Source organism: Pelophylax lessonae (assembly GCF_965119305.1).
Source record: "Pelophylax lessonae genome assembly, chromosome: 8".
NCBI lineage: Eukaryota > Metazoa > Chordata > Amphibia > Anura > Ranidae > Pelophylax > Pelophylax lessonae.
In genome coordinates this window covers 239272999-239291353 of record NC_138775.1, presented here as the reverse complement: position 1 = coordinate 239291353, position 18355 = coordinate 239272999, and the positions used below count along the sequence as shown (strand labels likewise).

At 43.9% G+C, this 18355-nt stretch overlaps 1 protein-coding gene across 3 annotated transcripts in view; it reads left to right on the top strand.

The window, feature by feature from the left end:
* The window catches only part of LRP8 (LDL receptor related protein 8), a 395061-nt gene that overhangs the window by 215733 nt on the left and 160973 nt on the right, over positions 1 to 18355 (top strand). For all 3 annotated transcript variants that reach the window (XM_082266025.1, XM_082266024.1, XM_082266023.1), the window contains one exon: positions 12267 to 12395. In XM_082266025.1, coding sequence (XP_082122151.1) covers positions 12267 to 12395 — 129 coding nt within the window. The remainder of the gene's footprint in view (positions 1 to 12266; positions 12396 to 18355) is intronic.

Here is an 18355-nt window from a genome sequence, read left to right as displayed (position 1 = left end):
TCTCTAGGCTGCTATAACCTGATGCTATGGTTTCACGCAGTATGCTTGCCAGTGTAGATGAGCTCACTTTTACTGGTTGCAAAAACCTCAGTATAGTCACACTTAATTCTCCTCCATCTCGCATTACCCCTCTGGATACCAAGAGATCTGCAAAGTTTCCTGAAAAGGCTTTGACCCCCTCTAAAAGTCATTGCCATATCTAGTGGGAAAAAATTCACTAAAAAGTGGACTTTTGCTTCTGCCGTCTCAATTTTGAATGAACATCTTACTGTGCCTTTTGAAGAGGTTATTTCATTTAAGGATTATGCAGACAATTTCTTGCAATTTCGCTCTGTCAAACTGCAGCTAATTGGACTAGGGTGATGAACAAAGCAAAGCATCTGGTCTTTCCTGACTGAACTATGGAAGAACACTTACAAACACTGCCCTCCACCTCCCCACATTTCTGTACTGATGTCCTCGAACAAGAGATGACCTAAATTTCAAGACTGGCTATCTGGGTAACTTAGGTCCCAGACCTATAGATTTTCAAAGGGATTGTTTCAAAGGGCGTACAAAGTAGAGTTTCAAACTCTACCCCCTCATCCTTTTAATCTTGAAACCAGAGATTCAACCCTTCTTCAGTAGACTACCCCTGTTTGCGGCCAGGGTCCTCTAGCACTAGCATTGTTTGCTCTGGTCCATGGACTCCACTGCAGATTCTTCCTTGACTATGTAGAGGAAGAGAAGAAATTGAGGATTCTCATTTCACCACATTGGCCCAGAAAAACCTTGTACACAGACATGCACAAACTTCTAGGAGACAACCCCTGGCCTCTTCCAAAAAGGCCAGATCTGCTGCCTGTTGCTCCATTCTGTTTTACAGTCACTGGCGTTAATGGCAACGCTGTTGAAATCCAGGTCTTGAAGGACAGGGTTGTCTCTGACTCTTTCATTACCACATTACTCAAAAGCAAAAAAAGCCACTTTGAGAAAAATTTTATTAACATACCCTAAAATCCTTTTTAAACCAGTGTGCACACAGGCATTTCAGCCCCAGAAACTTATTGGTACCTCGCAGTCTGGCTTTCCTGCAGTGATCAAAACTTGGCTTTAAGAACTCTTAATGGACAAGTTTCTGCCTTGCCTGGTTAATTCCAGAAATCTTTGGCTTCACTTTCTCTGTATTCACGGATCAGACCCCTATCAAGCACCCCATGCCTTTTTGGGATCTCAATTTGGTTCTCTCTGCCCTGTAGAAACCTTCCTTTGAGCCCATTTAGGAACTCCACTTGGGTAATCTCTCCTGCAAAGTGGCCTTGTTGGTTATCACGTCTGTGAGACAAATTTCAAAGTTCGTCTCTCTCTCTCTCATAAGGAGCCCTTCTTTCTTTTTTTTGAGGAGCCCTTTTTTTTTTTTTTTTTGAAGGATAAAATCCAAGACCCTCCTTGCTACCCAAACCTTCCACCTTAAAGAAGACATTGGCCTTCTTTCTTTGTGCCCTGCTTTCCATTGTTTGGACGTAGTGAAAGCTATCCGAGTCTATCTGAAAGTCACAACCTTGGTCTTTGAAATGGACTCTGTTTTGTCTGGTCAACAGGGTCTTGAATGGGACACCCTACTTCCAAGTCTACTGTTGCTAGATGGATAGGTCCACTCATTGTACCTCAAGTACCTATACATGCTTATCTCACCAGATCGGTGGTGGTTTCTGATATCCAGCGTCTGTTTGTTTTTTTTTTGTAAATTTTTTATTGTATTTCAAAGAGCATAGTTATACAAAACCAAAGCCTATTGGGCATACACAGGCTTAAAAAACCCCAGTATAGTCTAACAGAATAGCTTCACACAAAATACACTTGGTATGGCAACCAATGCCCTAGGGCAAATAGTTTCGCTCCACTGAAGGCACAAAAAATAACATAAAGGAGAATAGATCCTATAGCGCTCTGAAGTGAACCAAATAAGGAAATAATACCAGAAGTGCTAGGGGGACATGGCTAAAAAAAGCCACCGTTTACGTAGATTTGGTCCAAATATCCCAGACCTTGGAAAATTTATTAGGGCATCTTCTAGATGTATATTTATACAGTGGTACCATTTTATTAACTATGAACTTCTAGAAATCACATGTAGGAGCCTGAGAGGATTTCCATATAAGAATAGACTTTTGAGCGTAGAACAGTAACAGTCCCAACAGAGTTCTCATTGCTCTGGACATGGCCAGCAAATTAACAAGACCCAGTATAGAGACATCAATTGATAAGGGCACAGGAATAGTCATGACTGAACAAATACACTTAGGCCCTGTTCACACCTGAGCGTATTGCAGCTCATAAAACGCTCATCTCTGAAGTCATCAAAACGCCCAACAAGCAAAATCCCATTCACTTCAATGACCCCTGTTCACATCTGAGCGTTTTGACTCCTGAAGCAAAGTGCCTGAAGCTCAAAAAAGTACATGAGCTTCTTTTTTGGCAGATTACAAGCGTTTTTTGTTAGATGTCAATGCCTGCCTCCAAACACCTGCAAAAACGCCTGGAAAAACCCCTAAAAAAATGCCTGAAAAGGATACGCTCAGGTGTGAATGGAGCCTCAGAGATCTAAGCATCTGTTGTTCAGCTTTGAAAGACTTGGTCTTCAGTTCATGTTTTCTCCAAATTCTACCAGATTAATGTCCAGGCTTCCGTGGATGCAGCTTTCGGCGGCAAGGTTCTTTCAGCGGCACTCTGAGTTAGGCCCTTTACCCGTATCTGTTTTGTTGGGTCCCTTGTCATGTTTCTTGTTGTCCACCCATTTGATTCATTTCTCTGACTGCGATTTAATTCCAAGCATGGGATGGGAAGTCCCCATACAGCTGCCAGAAAGGAGCACTGTATACTTTATGTAGCAGATTCTACGCACCGAGAGCAGGCATATGTGTTAATGAAGGAAATCGTAAGCTTGGTCTAAACGTGCTATTTCATGGCTTCTATGATGCTCTTATGATGATAGCCTTTAATACCTTTGTAACATGAGTCCATGATACTTTACTGCTTTTTTTTCCCATTGTTCCTTTTTTTTTTTTTTATTATTCATAGAAAATTGTTTCTATTGTTATGAGTTGTACCTGGGTTACCCCAAACGCATTTTCAGTTATTAAATTAATGTCTAATATCAGAGCGCAGTTTGGCTCATCTAGAGATATTCATATAGTATAAAAAACACGGTTTGGGTTTCTATTGATACCTTCAGTAGGTTTAATGTATAAATGAATAATGCATAAACTGAAGATGCTATGTGTATTCACCACACTTCTTGCTCTGTCCATATATGTTCTCTTTTTTTATAATATTGAAAAACTTCAATGAAAACTATTTCGGAATAAAAAAATAATAAAAATAAACATACTGTTTAAAATTAAATGAATTCTGGAGTTAGGCTATAATGCTAGCCAGTGGGCCACCTTGGGAGGTGATTGATTCACCAACTTGATTGTAGTCATCTTGTGGCCATGAATAAGGTTTCCCTACAAGAAAAATGTGACATAATGTGGCCATAGCTCTTCATCTATTATGTTCTACAGTTCTGAGGAGTCTATGGTATAGAGATTTGCAGCACCTGTAAAATTTGCCCCATCCCTGTGACTAAAAACTTTAGATGAACAGCTTGTCTTGTTAAAGGAAGTGAGAAAATAACAAATCTGCCGAGAGGATCAACAAGTAATAAAACTTTGATATGGTTTCAACAAAAGCTGCTGTATTAATGCGATTGACAGACTGCATCATATTTGTCGTCTTTGATTTTACCCCAACGTTCCACTTTGACCATGTAAAACAGCCACCCTGGTTTATGTGTTCAACAGCTTGTTTCTCCTGGAGAGGATGCCAGATTCCACAGGGATACGCAGAAAGAGAAGGTGGAGACAGAAGACTGCTCTCTCACAAAAACGTGACAGAGCCCTTTGTTGTGCGAATTCGAGAGCCAAATGGCGGTTTCCTTTTTTGGGGACCTGTTCATAGAAGAAAACTAATGGAGGCTTTATATATAGGGAGTTCTACAAATATAGAACTAATTAAGTGCCAGATCTCACAGAGGAAGAGGCTGCTTAATTCAGGACTCTGATAGGAGCCGATGCAATTAGCGACATGCATATTCATTAAAACCCCAGCTGGGGCTACGAGGAGTGCGCTCTGGCGGCATGTGAGAGCGAGCATTGGCATCAGCCCAATGCTCTGCAGAAATCCTTATTTATGATCTTAAGCCAAGCCCTTTAACTAGCCTCCTATACCCCTGCAGTTTTTTACCTTCCTACTTAAATATAATAATCTCTTTTTACCGAACGCTGGCTGTCAATGACTTTCCTTTCTGTGGCTTATTAATAAGATTTCAGCTGAAGTCTTGACAAGAACAGGAACTTTTAAGTGTTCCTAGTTCTCTGTACGCTCCCTGCTAAGTCTTTGTTCATGGAGATTTAAAATAGAAAATGAAAATGTGTGTTACCCAAAGTAGAAAACAAAAACGGAATGAACTATGGGTAACATTGACAGCCCAAATAGGGAGCTAATTGAGAAACGATGAAAATAGAAGTTTCCAGATCCTATTGCTTTTGTTAAGACGTACATCTAATAGATGTTTGAATTTATCTACACTATATGCTGATACCGCTAACTGTATAAGGGAGTTCCACATTTTTAGTGCTCTAATGGCTCGTTTCCACTGAGCGGTACGATACGCTATTTTTGCCGTTTCCATTGTGAATGGTACCCTAATTCCGAACTGTACCGTACCACTTTTTTGGGACCCTTTCGTTGGGGTACCAAGCACATTAGTACCATACCAACAGGGTGGAGCTACACTCTGCAGAACTTTGGTTGACAGAGAATCGTCTATCACCGCTTTCCTGCTACACCACGCCTATCATGAAAGGGTACTATTGGCAGTGGAATTGCAAGGTGTACCGTTCCGAACCGTGCCGTACTGAACTGTACCGTACCACTCAGTGGAAATGAGGCATAACAGTACCTTGCACAGTTTAAGATCTAACCAATTCTTGTCCAGCTCCACTTATTGGTCTAAACCGTTTTCTTTTAATATTACAGTCACTATTGAAGGATTTGTATATTGTGATCATATTCTCACTTAAGCGCCTATTCTCCATAGAGGATACATTTAATTTTTTTACTCATTCCTCGTAACTGAGGTCCTCCAGCTCCCTTATTAATTAGTTTTGTTGCCTTTCTCTGCTCTCTCTCCAGTTCAAGGACATCCTTTCTGAGAAAGGGTGACCAAAACTAAACTGCATACTTGGGAGTTTTGTAAAGCGTTAGAATTATGGTTTTATCTCTTGAATTAATTTACTATTTAAAGCAGAACTCTGGCATTTTTATGCCCACACTGCATGGGTTAACTGTTCAGTTTGTCTAGGGGCGGATAGGCTATATTTACCCGATCCTGCGGAAAACGGCGCTTCCCCATGTCCATCGGTGGACTGTCCCTACCGTCCTTATATCCAGAGCTGGTCTATGGGCGTGATGACATCAGGAACAGTCTTTGCACAAGACTGCTAGCATGCATTGGGGCTAGAGCGGCAGAGACTGGTCTTGCACTTGAAGAATCTGCTAATTAGGTAAGTACAGGTGCATCTCAAAAAATTTGAATATCATCAAAAAGTTAATTTATTTAAGTAATTCACTTCAAAAAGTAAAACTAAAATATTACCGTATTTAGCGGCGTATAACGCGCACCTCCAAATTTAGGAGGGAAATTTTAGAAAAAAAGCTTAAATTTGAAATAAACTGCATTGAACTCAGAACTTTTTTTTTTTTTTTTTAATCAAATGCAGTCTTACCAGTGCCCATGAATGCAGCCTCGCCAGCGCAGTGTCCACCAATGCAGCCTCGCCAGCGCAATGTCCACCAATGCAGCCTCGCCAGCGGAGTGTCCACCACTGCAGCCTCGCCAGCGGAGTGTCCACCACTGCAGCCTCGCCAGCGCAGTGTCCCCCAATGCAGCCTCGCCAGTGCAGTGTCCCCCAATGCAGCCTCGCCAGTGCAGTGTACCCCCAGTGCAGCCTCGCCAGCGCAGCGTCCCCCAGTGCAGCCTCGCCAGCGCAGCGTCCCCCAGTGCAGCCTCGCCAGCGCAGCGTCTCCCAGTGCAGCCTCGCCAGCGCAGCGTCCCCCAGTGCAGCCTCGCCAGCGCAGCGTCCCCCAGTGCAGCCTCGCCAGCGCAGTGTCCATCAATGCGGGGCAAAGCAACAGCAGCCTCGCCAGCGTCATTGCAGAGAGCGGTTATATACCGGTATTTTAAAAAGAAAAAAGGTGCGCTGAGAGGCAAAGGGGGGCGGGCCGGACCGAGGAAGTGAAGACGAGCGGCTGCTGTCATCAGAAGTCCCAGCGCCTATGATAGACGTCACACGTCCCGCGTCCCGGCATTGGACCACTGTGCTGTCAATCATAGGAGGCGGGACTTCCTATGACAGCAACCGCTCGTCCTTCCTTCTACTCGGCCAGGCCCGGCGTGCCCCCGTCCTCTGCTTCTCAGCGCATCCTGGTCTGTTTTTTTTTTTTTACTAGATCGGCATATAACACGCACTGGTGTTTTGCCCTCCATTTTTAGGAGGAAAAAGTGCACGTTGAATGCTGATAAATACGGTATATAGAGTCATTACTTACACAGTGATATATTTTAAGCACCTCTTTCTTTTAAGTTTGATGATTATGGCTAACAGCTAGTGAAAATTCAGTGTCTCAGAAAATTAGAATATTGTAAAAAAGTTCAATATTGTAAACTCATGGTGTCGCAATCGAATCTGCTAACCAACGCAAAACACCTGTAAAGGTTTCCTGAGCCTATAAATGGTCTCTGTGGGTCAGTAGGTTACACAATCATGGGGAACACTGCTGGCAGTGCTTTTTTTTCAAACCTATTAATGGAGAGTTGAGTGGAAAGAAAAATTGTGGTAGAAAAAGGTGCACCAGCAACAAGGATAACCACAGCCTTAAGGGAATTGTGAAGCAAAGGCCATTCAAGTATTTGGGGGAGATTCAGAAGGAGTGGACTATGGTTGGTGTCACTGCTTCAAGAGCCACCACACAGAGGTATCCAGGACATGGGCTACAACTGTCACATTCCTTGTGTCAAGCCACTCCTGAACCAGAGACGTCCGAAGCGTCATACCTGGGCTAAGGAGCAAAAGGACTGGACTGTTGCTCAGTGGTCCAAAGTCTTTTTGGATAAAAGTAAATTTTGCATTTAATTTGGAAATCAAGGTCCCAGAATCTGGAGGAAGAGTGGAGAGACACAGAATCAAAGTTGCATGAGGTTCAGTGTGAAGTTTCCACAGTCATCTGCTGGTGTTGGTCCACTGTATTTTATCAAGTTAAAAGTACCAATACCTGGTTTAATGATCATGGTATCACTGTGCTTGATTGGCCAGCAAACTCGTCTGACCTAAACCCCATAGAGAATCTGTGGGGTATTGTTAAGAGGAAGATGAGACACCAGACCCAACAATGCAGATGAGCTAAAGGCTGGTATCAAAGCAACCAGGGCTTCCATATCGCCTCCATGCCACGCTGCATTGATGCAGTAATTAATGGAAAAGGAGCCGAGACCAAGTATTGAGTGCATACTATACAGAACATGGACATACTTTTCAGTAAGCCAACATTTTTGTGTGACGGGCGTTTTGCTTAAGGTGACGGAACGCTCCTATGTGAACAGGGGCTATTGAAATGAATGGGATTTGTTTTATTGGGCAGTTTTAGAGCTGAGACTTCGAACGGAAAATTGCCCAAAAATGCCTAGGTGTGAACGATACCTTAGGCTCCATTCATATCTAAGTGTTGCTATTTTTACTGCCGTTTTTTGGGCATTTTTGCTGCGTTCATGTACAAGCCTTTTGAGTTGATAAGTGACCAATGAAAAGCAGTAAAATGCCTGTAATATGCCAAAAAAGAATCACATGTACTTTTTTGAGCGAGGGGCATTTTGCTTAAGGTGACAGAATGCTCGTATGTGAACAGGAGCCATTGAAATAAATGGGATTTGTCTTGTTGGGGCGTTTTCAGAGCACGCACCGATTGTTGGCCGTGAATTTTCGGCCAACGTCCGATCGGCCGATTGTCGGCTTGTTAGTATGATGCTTCCGACAACCGACTGCGACTTTTCGGCCGAACAAAATCTGGTGTGCATGCTATAAAATTTTTGTTGGCCGTCACCAGAACGGCCGATTGTTCTTCAGTCAGTACAGATTTCGGCAGACAAAAATGTGATGAGCAAGACTGGGCATGCTCAGAGAAGAAAAAACACACGAAAAGTTAACCAGAACATGACATCACTTCTGCAGTTGGTTGTTGTTGGCCGACAAAATTCGTGTGCAGTCTAGAGCACATTTCAACCAACACAACAACACTGGAAAAAAACGGCCGATTGGTCGGCCAACAATCGGTGCGTGTGTATGGGGCATTAGAGCAGAAAATCGCCCACAAAACACCTAGATGTGAACAGGCTGCCTTATAGTATTCAGGTTGGATCCACTAGAACCAGGATCTTCAAACTACAGCCCTCCAGCTGTGGCAGAACTACATGTCTCATGAGGCATTGTAACACTCTGCCATTCACAGACATGACTAGACATGATGGGAATTGTAGTTCCTGAACAACTGGAGGGCCATAAATTGGAGACCCCTGCACTAGAAAATCAAACTACTGTATGTGCATGAATTTTTCATATCTTTTGGTTCTTGAAACAACTGAATGTGATTGGATGGGCTATGAAATGTTCCTTTATTTCCAATGATATTGTAGTATATGCTGTAAAATCAAACATTTATGTCAAATAAGACTCTTGTGCTGCTAATATGTATCACCGTTTTAACTAGGCCCACTTTACTTTGCTATGCTTTATTAACGTTGATGCATACCCTGATTACTTCCAAGAAGATGAGGAGCAGGAAGATATGGACAAAGCATTGTTTAAATGCAGAATGGGTCACAGTGTTAGCAGAACAATCCTAACCGCATGATGCTCTGATCATTGCAAATACAAATAAATTGCTTGTTTGATTTGTTTGTTACGGCTGTGTCACCCCTGGTATAAAATGTGTTGCTGCCAGTCTTGCTGGCTGCCAGCAGTATAATGAGTTACGGCTGGTTGCCTTGTGTTCTGTGAGTACATATTTATAATGAGAACATTTGATATGGTGTGCACACAGCCAGTTAGATGTTGATTGGCTGTCTTTTTCCTTTCTCTCTTGCCCGTGCCTTACCCTCCACTATTACTGCCTGCAGATGTTGACTTTAGGAGAATAATACTTTAACTTTCCTCACGTGAGTAATATGTACACCACTTCTTCACCCTAGGAACAGAGTCAAAAATACTACTCAAGGCTGAGAATCTACCAAAAGGAGCTAGCTTATTAGGTTACATCCAGACGGCTGACTAACTGCTGCCAGGGGTGGCCGTTGGAAAGAATCAGTAGATTTGTGCTGGTGGTAGTAAATGCTGCCTGTTCACAATGGGGGAGATTTACTAAAACTAGTGCACACAGAATCAGGTGCAGCTGTGCGTGGCAACCAATCAGCTTCTAGGTTTTATTGTTAAACCTTACACTTAAATTTAACCACTTCCATACCACTGAACGTCGCATGACATCCATATTCCCTGCACAGTAAAAACAATCCTAGCGGCAGTTCAGCCGCTTGACTGTTTTTACAGGCAGGCAGGAGGGGACACACCCTCCCGCTGCCCTCCAGTGCTGTTGCCGGTGATTGATGAGTCATAAAAGGAATCCACCGGTGGTGGAAGTCTACCATAGAGCTGACGAAGCACCAGATGGTCCCTGGTCATCTCTATGACTTTTGGAGGCGGGGCGCGATGCTATGAAATCATGTCTGACCCCAGCAGTTGTAAACGCTGCTGTGTTTTCAGCTGGAAAACCTGAGATCTTTTTTTTTTTTTTTTTTTTTTTAATCTCAGGCTTTCCAGCCTGGAGGAGAGATGATATGGGGATTTTTTACCTCGCATCTCTCCATAAAGAGGACCTGTCATGCCCTATTCCTATTACAAGGGATGTTTACATTTCTCGTAATAAAAATAGGTGTTAAAAAAAACTAAAATTTAAAGGGAAAGTGTAAAAAAAAAAAACATTAAAGCATCCCTGTCCCCTTGTGCTCGCATGCAAATGGGAATGCATACATAGGTCGCGTCTGCATATGTAAACGATGTTCAAACCACACATGTGAGGTATCACCGCAAACTTTAGAGCAAGAGCAATAAATGCAGCACAAATCCCTCTCTGTAACTCTAAACTGGTATCCTGTAAAACAATTTTAAAGTGTAGCCTATGGAGATTTTTAAGTTCCAAAGTTTGGCGCCATTCCATGAGTGTCTGCAATTTTAAACTGTAACATGTTGGGTATCTATTTACTCGGTGTAACATCATCTTTCACATTATACAAAAAAATTGGGCTAACTTACTGTTTTTTTTTTTTTTAAATTCATTAACGTTGTTTTTTTTTTTTTTTGTTTTTTTTAAATTGCTTATGAAAAATTGCTGCGCAAATGCCGTGTGACATAAAAATATGTTATAAAATATGGTTTAAAAAAAAAAATATATATATATATATATATATATATATATATATATATATATATATATATATATATACGGTATTTATTTTTAAGCATATTTTTTATATATTGCATATTATTAAGCATATTATTTATATATGTGTGTGTGAATGTGTATATGTATATGTATGTGTGTATATATGTATGTATATATATATATATATATATAAAATGTTTGGGTTCTGCGTAATTTTCTAGCAAAAAAAATTGGATTTCTATATGTAGGAGAGGAATGCCGGAATTCTCCTGGTATGGAATCGGTTAGTGTTGATTATTCTCATTTACTAGTGCCTAAAGTTTTACTGTACTACAAAGAACAAGTAGGGAAGACTTAACACTCAAGCTGCATTCACACCTGGACGTTTTGAATTGCTGGCAGAATCGCTGCAATTCTGCCCGCGATTTCAAAACGCCCAGGTGTGAATGACAAATCGCACAACGATCATTTCAGATGCCATTGATTTGAATGGCACCTAAAATTGCAGTGCGGTTCTGCCACGATTGTCGTGTGATAAGTAGTGCTGCAATCGCGGCAATCCATGTCGCGTGAAGCTTTGTCCCCAAAATAAAATTCAGGAACTTCTTTTGGGCGACATGCTGAACACGATGCGGATTGCTGCGCAATAGAACCGCACCGTGTTTTTTTAGGTGCCATTAAAATGAATAACATCTGAAATGTGCCTTGTGTGATTGATTTGTCATTCACACCTGGGTACTTTGAATCTGCCTGCGATTCAAAACACCCACTTGTGAATGCAGCCTGAACAGGCTTAGGATCCTCTGCTTTTGTTTACCCCTCCTTCTCATTGGAGCACCCCTTGACCCTTTTTTATTAAAAAAAAAAAAAAAAAATCTTATGCTTACAATTTTTCCAGGTGTCAGTCCAGTTACATGAAGTTGCGGATCATCTTTCCTCTGTCTTGTTCACTTTGCCTGTAGTATTGCAGAGAGTCTAATAAGCCCTCCCAGTTTTTTCCTTGTAATACAAAACCCCTCCCTCTGTATTTTAAAGAGGAAGAGTAATTCTGTAGTTTAACAAAAGGCAACTGAGCAGGGCTGACACCAGTCCTTAAGATTTTAGTCTGGAAAAAGCAATATGTTATCAGCTCACAACAGAAAATTAGTTAAAATCTGGCACATCGATGAGTATTTTTTTTCTGTACTTCCACAGTCCATGTAATATACCATATCTGACGTTTAAGTGCATGTTTGAATGAGATTGGATGCCGTCTTCCAATATGAATAGTTCTTAAAAAATGAAGCATATTCTTAAGCTGGCCATACACCGTCTGAATGAAAAAAACTGATTCCTCCATCCATGCTGTACAGTGCGAATGGAGGAATCGTCCGCAGCAGGTATTGTATACTGACAGCTGGCATCAACGACTGGCAGAATACCTGAACATCCTATTGGATGCAGCTACTGTTTGGCCAAAAATGTTCCATCCAACTCAGTTTTTCAATCAAAGACCTTAGTAAGAGGTGGCAGGACCACCCAGAGAGCAAATTGTGGTCTGTTCTTCTGGAAATCCGCATAGTGTATGGACAGCTTTAGTGTTTGTGTTTATTGTCTTTGGATATTTCAGATTCACTTAACACAGAGTGCAAAACAGAAACCAGTGCAGATCTTCTTTATTTGAAAACTAATTTATTGTAATTCTGTCTTTTCAGTGAAGCAGGTGTGTGCTCAGGAGAAGTTCAGCTGTGGAGAGTCCAGCAGTAAATGTATCCCGAAAACCTGGAAGTGCGATGGTGAGAAGGACTGTGAAAATGGCATGGATGAGAAGGACTGTCCTTCTGGTAGGTCCAAAGTCTAACATTGTAATCCACTCTAATTGTAAGGACAGGGCTGCTTGTTACTTTATAGTTGTTTGAAAAACACATCAACTTTTAAATCAGGCTGTTAAATAAACAAAAGAATCACTGCACATTTTTTTCCTGCAAATATATGCACATTTAGTTATTTATTTCCAGAAAAAGGTGAACTTTTTAAATCACAGAACTTCTGGGTTTTGGGTAACGTGATACAGTAAACCCCCCTCTATTGCGGGGGTTACGTTCCGGACCCAGCCGCGAAAAGTGAAATTCCGCGAAATAGAAAAAACCCTATTAAAATGCATTGTAGGCATGTTGTTTTTACTGTCACTGTACGTGTAAAAGCATTTTAAGGTCTTTAAACACACTTTTAAAACAATAGAAACTCATTTATACACATAAAAGATACTGAGAGACAGAGCAAGAGCTATGGAAAACACAAAAATATTTCATTTTTAATGATTTATATAGTAAAATAACATTACAAAAAAAAACGCGAATTACCGGGACCGCAAAAACTGAACCGCGATGGAGCGGGGGATTACTGTACACCTTCTGCCCCATAGGGCAGCGCTGGTACCTTGTCGGTCAATCACAAGGACTGATAATACTTGACATATTTGCTTAAGGGCCAGTTCACACCACATGCAGTCCAGTGCGCTTTTTTTCTGCATTGAAAATGCGGGGATAGTAGGTTATATGGTTTCCAATGGCATAGTTTCTGCACTGAACTGTACTGGAACGCTGTAAAATGCACTGGAACAAACATGTTCTTATTTAAGCTAAAGAAAAAAGATTATTGGGGGGGGGGGGGAATTCACTGGAAAGCAAAACGCACCGGAACCATTAAAAAACGCGTATGCAGAAAAGCATCTGGAACACATTCAGACTACATTTCTATGCTGTGAACTGGACTTAAAGGGTAACTCCACTACCAAAGCGTTCTTTGAGTCCTTATAAAAAAAAAAAGCTGGTCAGAGTTAATGGGGAAAAAAGAGAAGCCAACTGGATCCCGAAAGGACGGGGAATCCTCCACCGGGATAACTGTGGCTTTATTTAGTCTGGAAACCGGCGGATCCACCACAGGTGGCACCGTACATTTTTTAAGGAGGGACTCTTCAAACGGGTAGTGCCTAGCAATCCGTTTAGGCATCCCAGGGGGTCGTTTTGGATGAGCCCACTCTTCTTTAATAATATCATCAAAGCATTTGGGAAAGGGAAACACCTTTTCCACCTTGGAGGGCTTGCGAGTGCCAAAGGCAACTTCCGTCTGAACTGCCTCCACTGGTGCAACCTCCAATTTTAGGGTCTCCTGGACTGACATAATCAGTGCGTCCACCAGTGCTTTGTCCTGCGCTATGGCAGAGGCAGGAAGATCGTCCTCACTGTCAGAGGAACGCGGGACATTAACCCTAAAGGAGGAACCCGCGGCAGCAGCGAGCGGCTCAGGATCAGAGTCTGAGGTATCGGACGAGACAGGGGTGGGCGGGGGTCGTTTTTTAGCCCCCCGTCCCTGACAGGCCACCTCCACCCGGGACACAAATGACGCCAGGACCGCTGAAAGCGAATCAATGGTGAGTGGAGAATCGGAGGGTCCTGCGGCCACCTCGAGGGGATCAGATGGGGACTCATGTGCAGCAGGGTCCATGGCAATGCCAGGGAAACCTGTCAGCAAAAAATGACAAAATGAAAAATAAAAAACTTTTTTTTTTTAAAGAATCCCCCAGCGCTAAAGCGCCCCCAGTGGTCACGTGCTCGAGACCCCCGCAGAGAGAGAGAAGAGAGACCCCCAAAAGGCTAACCACTTGATGCACCAGAGTTCAAACCAGGACTGCTCTCAGCGCTGTCTATCTGACAGGAAGTCTTTGTGGAGTGATTTTCCCGGGTCTAGGGAGGGGCTCCGCCCCCTTACACGCCCTTGGTAATTACTACAGCTGCTCAGCTCTCAAGCAGGATGAGCTGGGTGTACCAAGATGGCCGCCCCATGCCGAGGACATGCAGGCTACAACAAAATGGCGGCCCGCGGGAAAATGGCGGCCTCGTGCGGTCCGCCGTGTCAACAGGGGACCCCCGTGAGCCTACCCTAAGGATCGATCATAGATGGGCATGAAAGCACAAGTATTTAACCCCCCCCGATCGTTTTTAGGGTAACACCGGCGGCGCCCCCCCACCGCCTCCATATGTGGCCTGTACCCACTAGTGAGGGGGGCAGATAGGTGGGGGTGCGTAATAGGACAGAGGGGAACCCAGAATCATGAGGGTCCGACCATCCCGGGGAGGGGCCCGTGTCCACCCCAAAACCCGTCCGGGGGAGAGCGGGGACATTCTACTCACCATACCGAAACAGGCGGGCACCCCCTCCTGACAGAACCCCTCTCCACCGAGGTGGGGGGCTGTCGGCCAATACGGACGCCGCGACTCAGATTCCGACTGGTCGTAGGCGACCTGGCGAGACGTTTAACTCGCGGGGCCAGTCCCTGTCCAGTGGGACTATGTCGCGGCCGACCAAGCGAGGAGCTAGGGCCTGCACACGCTCGTAGGCCGGCTGGGGTGACCACCGGATCTCAACATCCAGCCCGTCGTCCAGATCCAGCATAATTGCTTGAAGATCTCACAGGAACAAACTGGAGAAAAAAAGCTAACTAAAAAAGATTTATCTAAAAAAGCTTGCCAGGACCAGAGATCCCAGCAAGGAACTTAGGTCCTTACTCCTGACTAGGCAGAAAAAAACTGACATCCTGTAGCAGGGAGAGAGAGGATATACCCCCTGGGACAGCCCATAAGGTGTGGCCAGAACTTTTTTCCTGCCTAGTGTCCTACTCCTGTAGTGGGCAGTATATCCCTACTGATATTAATCAAGAAGGCTGCGTATGTCAATGAGCTTAAGAGAAAAGGATTTTACGGTAAGTCAAAAATCCAATTTTCCCTGGGTCAGTATTAAGCAGGGAGCAGAGGAGAGCAGAACCTGAGCCGTAGCTCGGCACTGGAGGGCGAAACCTTTACTGGGGCAGAAGCGCCGAGGCACCGGAATGGCCTGAGGAGGTTGGTGATGAAGGACATGCGGAGCTCTCTGACTGCTGCTTTTCCCTCCACCAGGAGCTGGTTGGAGCTGTGGTGAGCACTGTGGTCCAGGAGAGGAGCGTCCTGGGAGAAGGAATCAGCAGGATCACAGTGAAGGAGGGCAGAGTGGGGGCCACTCTCTTCATACCGCCCAGCTAGTGTCTCCAGAACACGGGATCGGGGTCCCTGGGTGTTACATGGGGCATCCCTGGTATGAAAGGGAATCGGGGTCACCAGGTGTGCCATGGGGAATCAGAGTCACCTGGTGTGACATGGAAGATAGGGGTCACAGGGTGTAACAGGAGTTCGGGGTCACCAGGTGTGCCATGAGGAATTGGGGTCCCTGGGTGTGCCATGGGAGATTGGGGTCCCCAAGTGTGACACGGAGGAACATCAGGGTCCCCAACTGTGACATGGAAAAACATCAGGGTCTGACATAGAGGAACATTGGGGTCACTGAGTATGACAGCATGACATGGAGGAACACGGGGGTCCCTGGGTGGGACATGGAGGAACATCAGGGTCAATGGGTATGACAGCATGACATGGAGGAATATTGGGGTCCAAGGGTGTGACATGGAAAAACATCAAAGTCCCTGGGTGTGTCACGGAGGGACATTAGGGTCCCCAAGTGTGACATGGAGGAATATGGGGGGTCATTGGGTATGAAAGCATAACATGGAGGAACCATCGGATCAGGGTCACTGGGTATGACATAGAGGAGTTTTTAACCCCTTCCCTTTTTTTTGGGGGGGGGGGAGCAAGTAGCTGGTCTTGCCTAGGGCGTAAAATAGTCTAGCACCGGCCCTGCCTGTAATTTAACCCTCTATAGTTGGAAAACTAGCTGAGACAACACTATAGAAAGTCAGCATAAATTCACAAAAGTCTGAAGTTGTCAAGCAAATTTACGTTCTTTTTAAAGCAGTGCTCCAGCGCCGCCCCCCCATGGAAAATGTCAAAGTAAGCAGTTACACATATACCTAGCTGCTGACTTTTAATATTCGGACACTTACCTGTCCTGGGATTCAGCGATGACCGCACCCTAGTCAATGTGTCCATTGGCTGTCAGGTGCTGCCACTGCCATAGCCTGTAAGGGAAACCGGCAATAAAGTCTTGCGGCGGGGAAGGTGAAGGGGGGCTGAACTTCCACATGGCAAAACCAGGAGCATGACACCAATGATCTTTTTTTAGCGACGAGTGGCATTGTGACCACCACTGTAAAGTTTTTATTTGTCCTATTGACTACTGATGTATAAGGCTTTTTTCCCATTGTCCTTCGATGAAGTGATTTCAGTAAGTAAAAATTATTTAATGTGTTCCTTTGGGGTAAAAAGTTTGACAAGGGCTGCCTTAGGAGATCAGGAAGAAACCATGTTTTATAAGGATTGTATTTTCTCTACCTCTAGATCAACTGTGGGTATATGGTTATGTATTTCTTTATATATATATATATATATACATTTTTTTCCATTGAATGGTTGTGATGGACTTCCATCTTTTTCTTTTTTTCCAACCTATGTACGGTAACTATACATGGAGTGTACTCGAGTCTGGAGACTCTCCAGCCACACACAATCAGGTGGCTTTATACCAATGTGCGGGGAGGTGCAGGCGCTATATAGTGCAGGTCTGCAATTGGATATGCTTTGGGTGCACTGAAGTTCCCTTCAAAGTAAATTTGTGCTTTGCCCAAGCAGAGAAAAATAGGTTTGCTTTAAAGTGATACTAAAGTGTGTCGTTTTTTTTTTTCCCCTTTTAGTTCAAAATAAAAAACATGTTTATCTTAACTGCTCTGTGCAATAGTTTTGCACAGAGCAGCCCAGGTCCTCCTCTTCTCGGGTCCCTCTTTGGTGCTCCTGGCCCCTCCCTCCTGTTGAGTGCCCCCACATCCAGCAGCTTGCTATGTGGGCACACAATTCAGACATTCACATTCAGACACTGAGCCGTGGCCCAGCTCTACCCCCTTTCTCTCCTCATTGGCTGACTGACTTTAACAGCAGTGGAAGCTAGTGGCGCCAAGCTGCTGTCTCCACCAATGAGGAAGGGAGTCCCAGGCAGCTGAGACACTCCTGCAACATCTCTGGATCTAGATGGACCTCAGGTAAGTATTAGGGGGTTGAGGGGGCTACTGCACACAAAAGGCTTTTTATCTTAATGCATAGAATGCCTTTACAACCACTTTATTATACAAATAAGGTGTCACGCAAAGTGCAAAAAACAAATAAGTCCCACAGTGATCATAATTGGTGAAATCAATAATCCATTGCCGTAATACACGTTGATTGTTCTCAAAGTGCTCAGATGAACGCCTGTGATAGATAAGAAGTCCCTCAGGGGTCAATGCAGCAACCCACATCCAATGGCACCTTCTGACATATCCAACTAGGGCAAACAAAGCTCACCACGAGAAAGAAAGATCTCCAATAATGTAGCCGTTTTTTTTAAATCCAGATAAAAACATAGTAATGCATATAAAGTTCAATACACTCACATGGAAAGCAGTTGCCGACCCGGGATCGTGCCACGGCATGACGATAGCACCAGAAATGCTGCGCGACGTGTTTCATCCAAAAGGATGTTATCCGGACCCCCTTTTTTCTATTTTTAAAGAACTGCCCCATACCTCCTACATATGGTTGACTCACTCTGTGGCTGTGCTGGACCAATCCCCAAATACAAGTGCTTTGGCATAGGGAAAGTCCAAAGCCCTGAAATACTACGCCTTGAGTGACTTACACAGGATGGTCTCTCTTGCTCCCAGTATGTGAACAGAGCGATGGAGGAGTGAGGGTAAGGTGAGAATGTGCTGTGGGAAGTAAAGGAAATAATGGATTGGTTGACTTTTCCTGAATGGTCATAGCACAGGTTCACTTTAAACTCCACT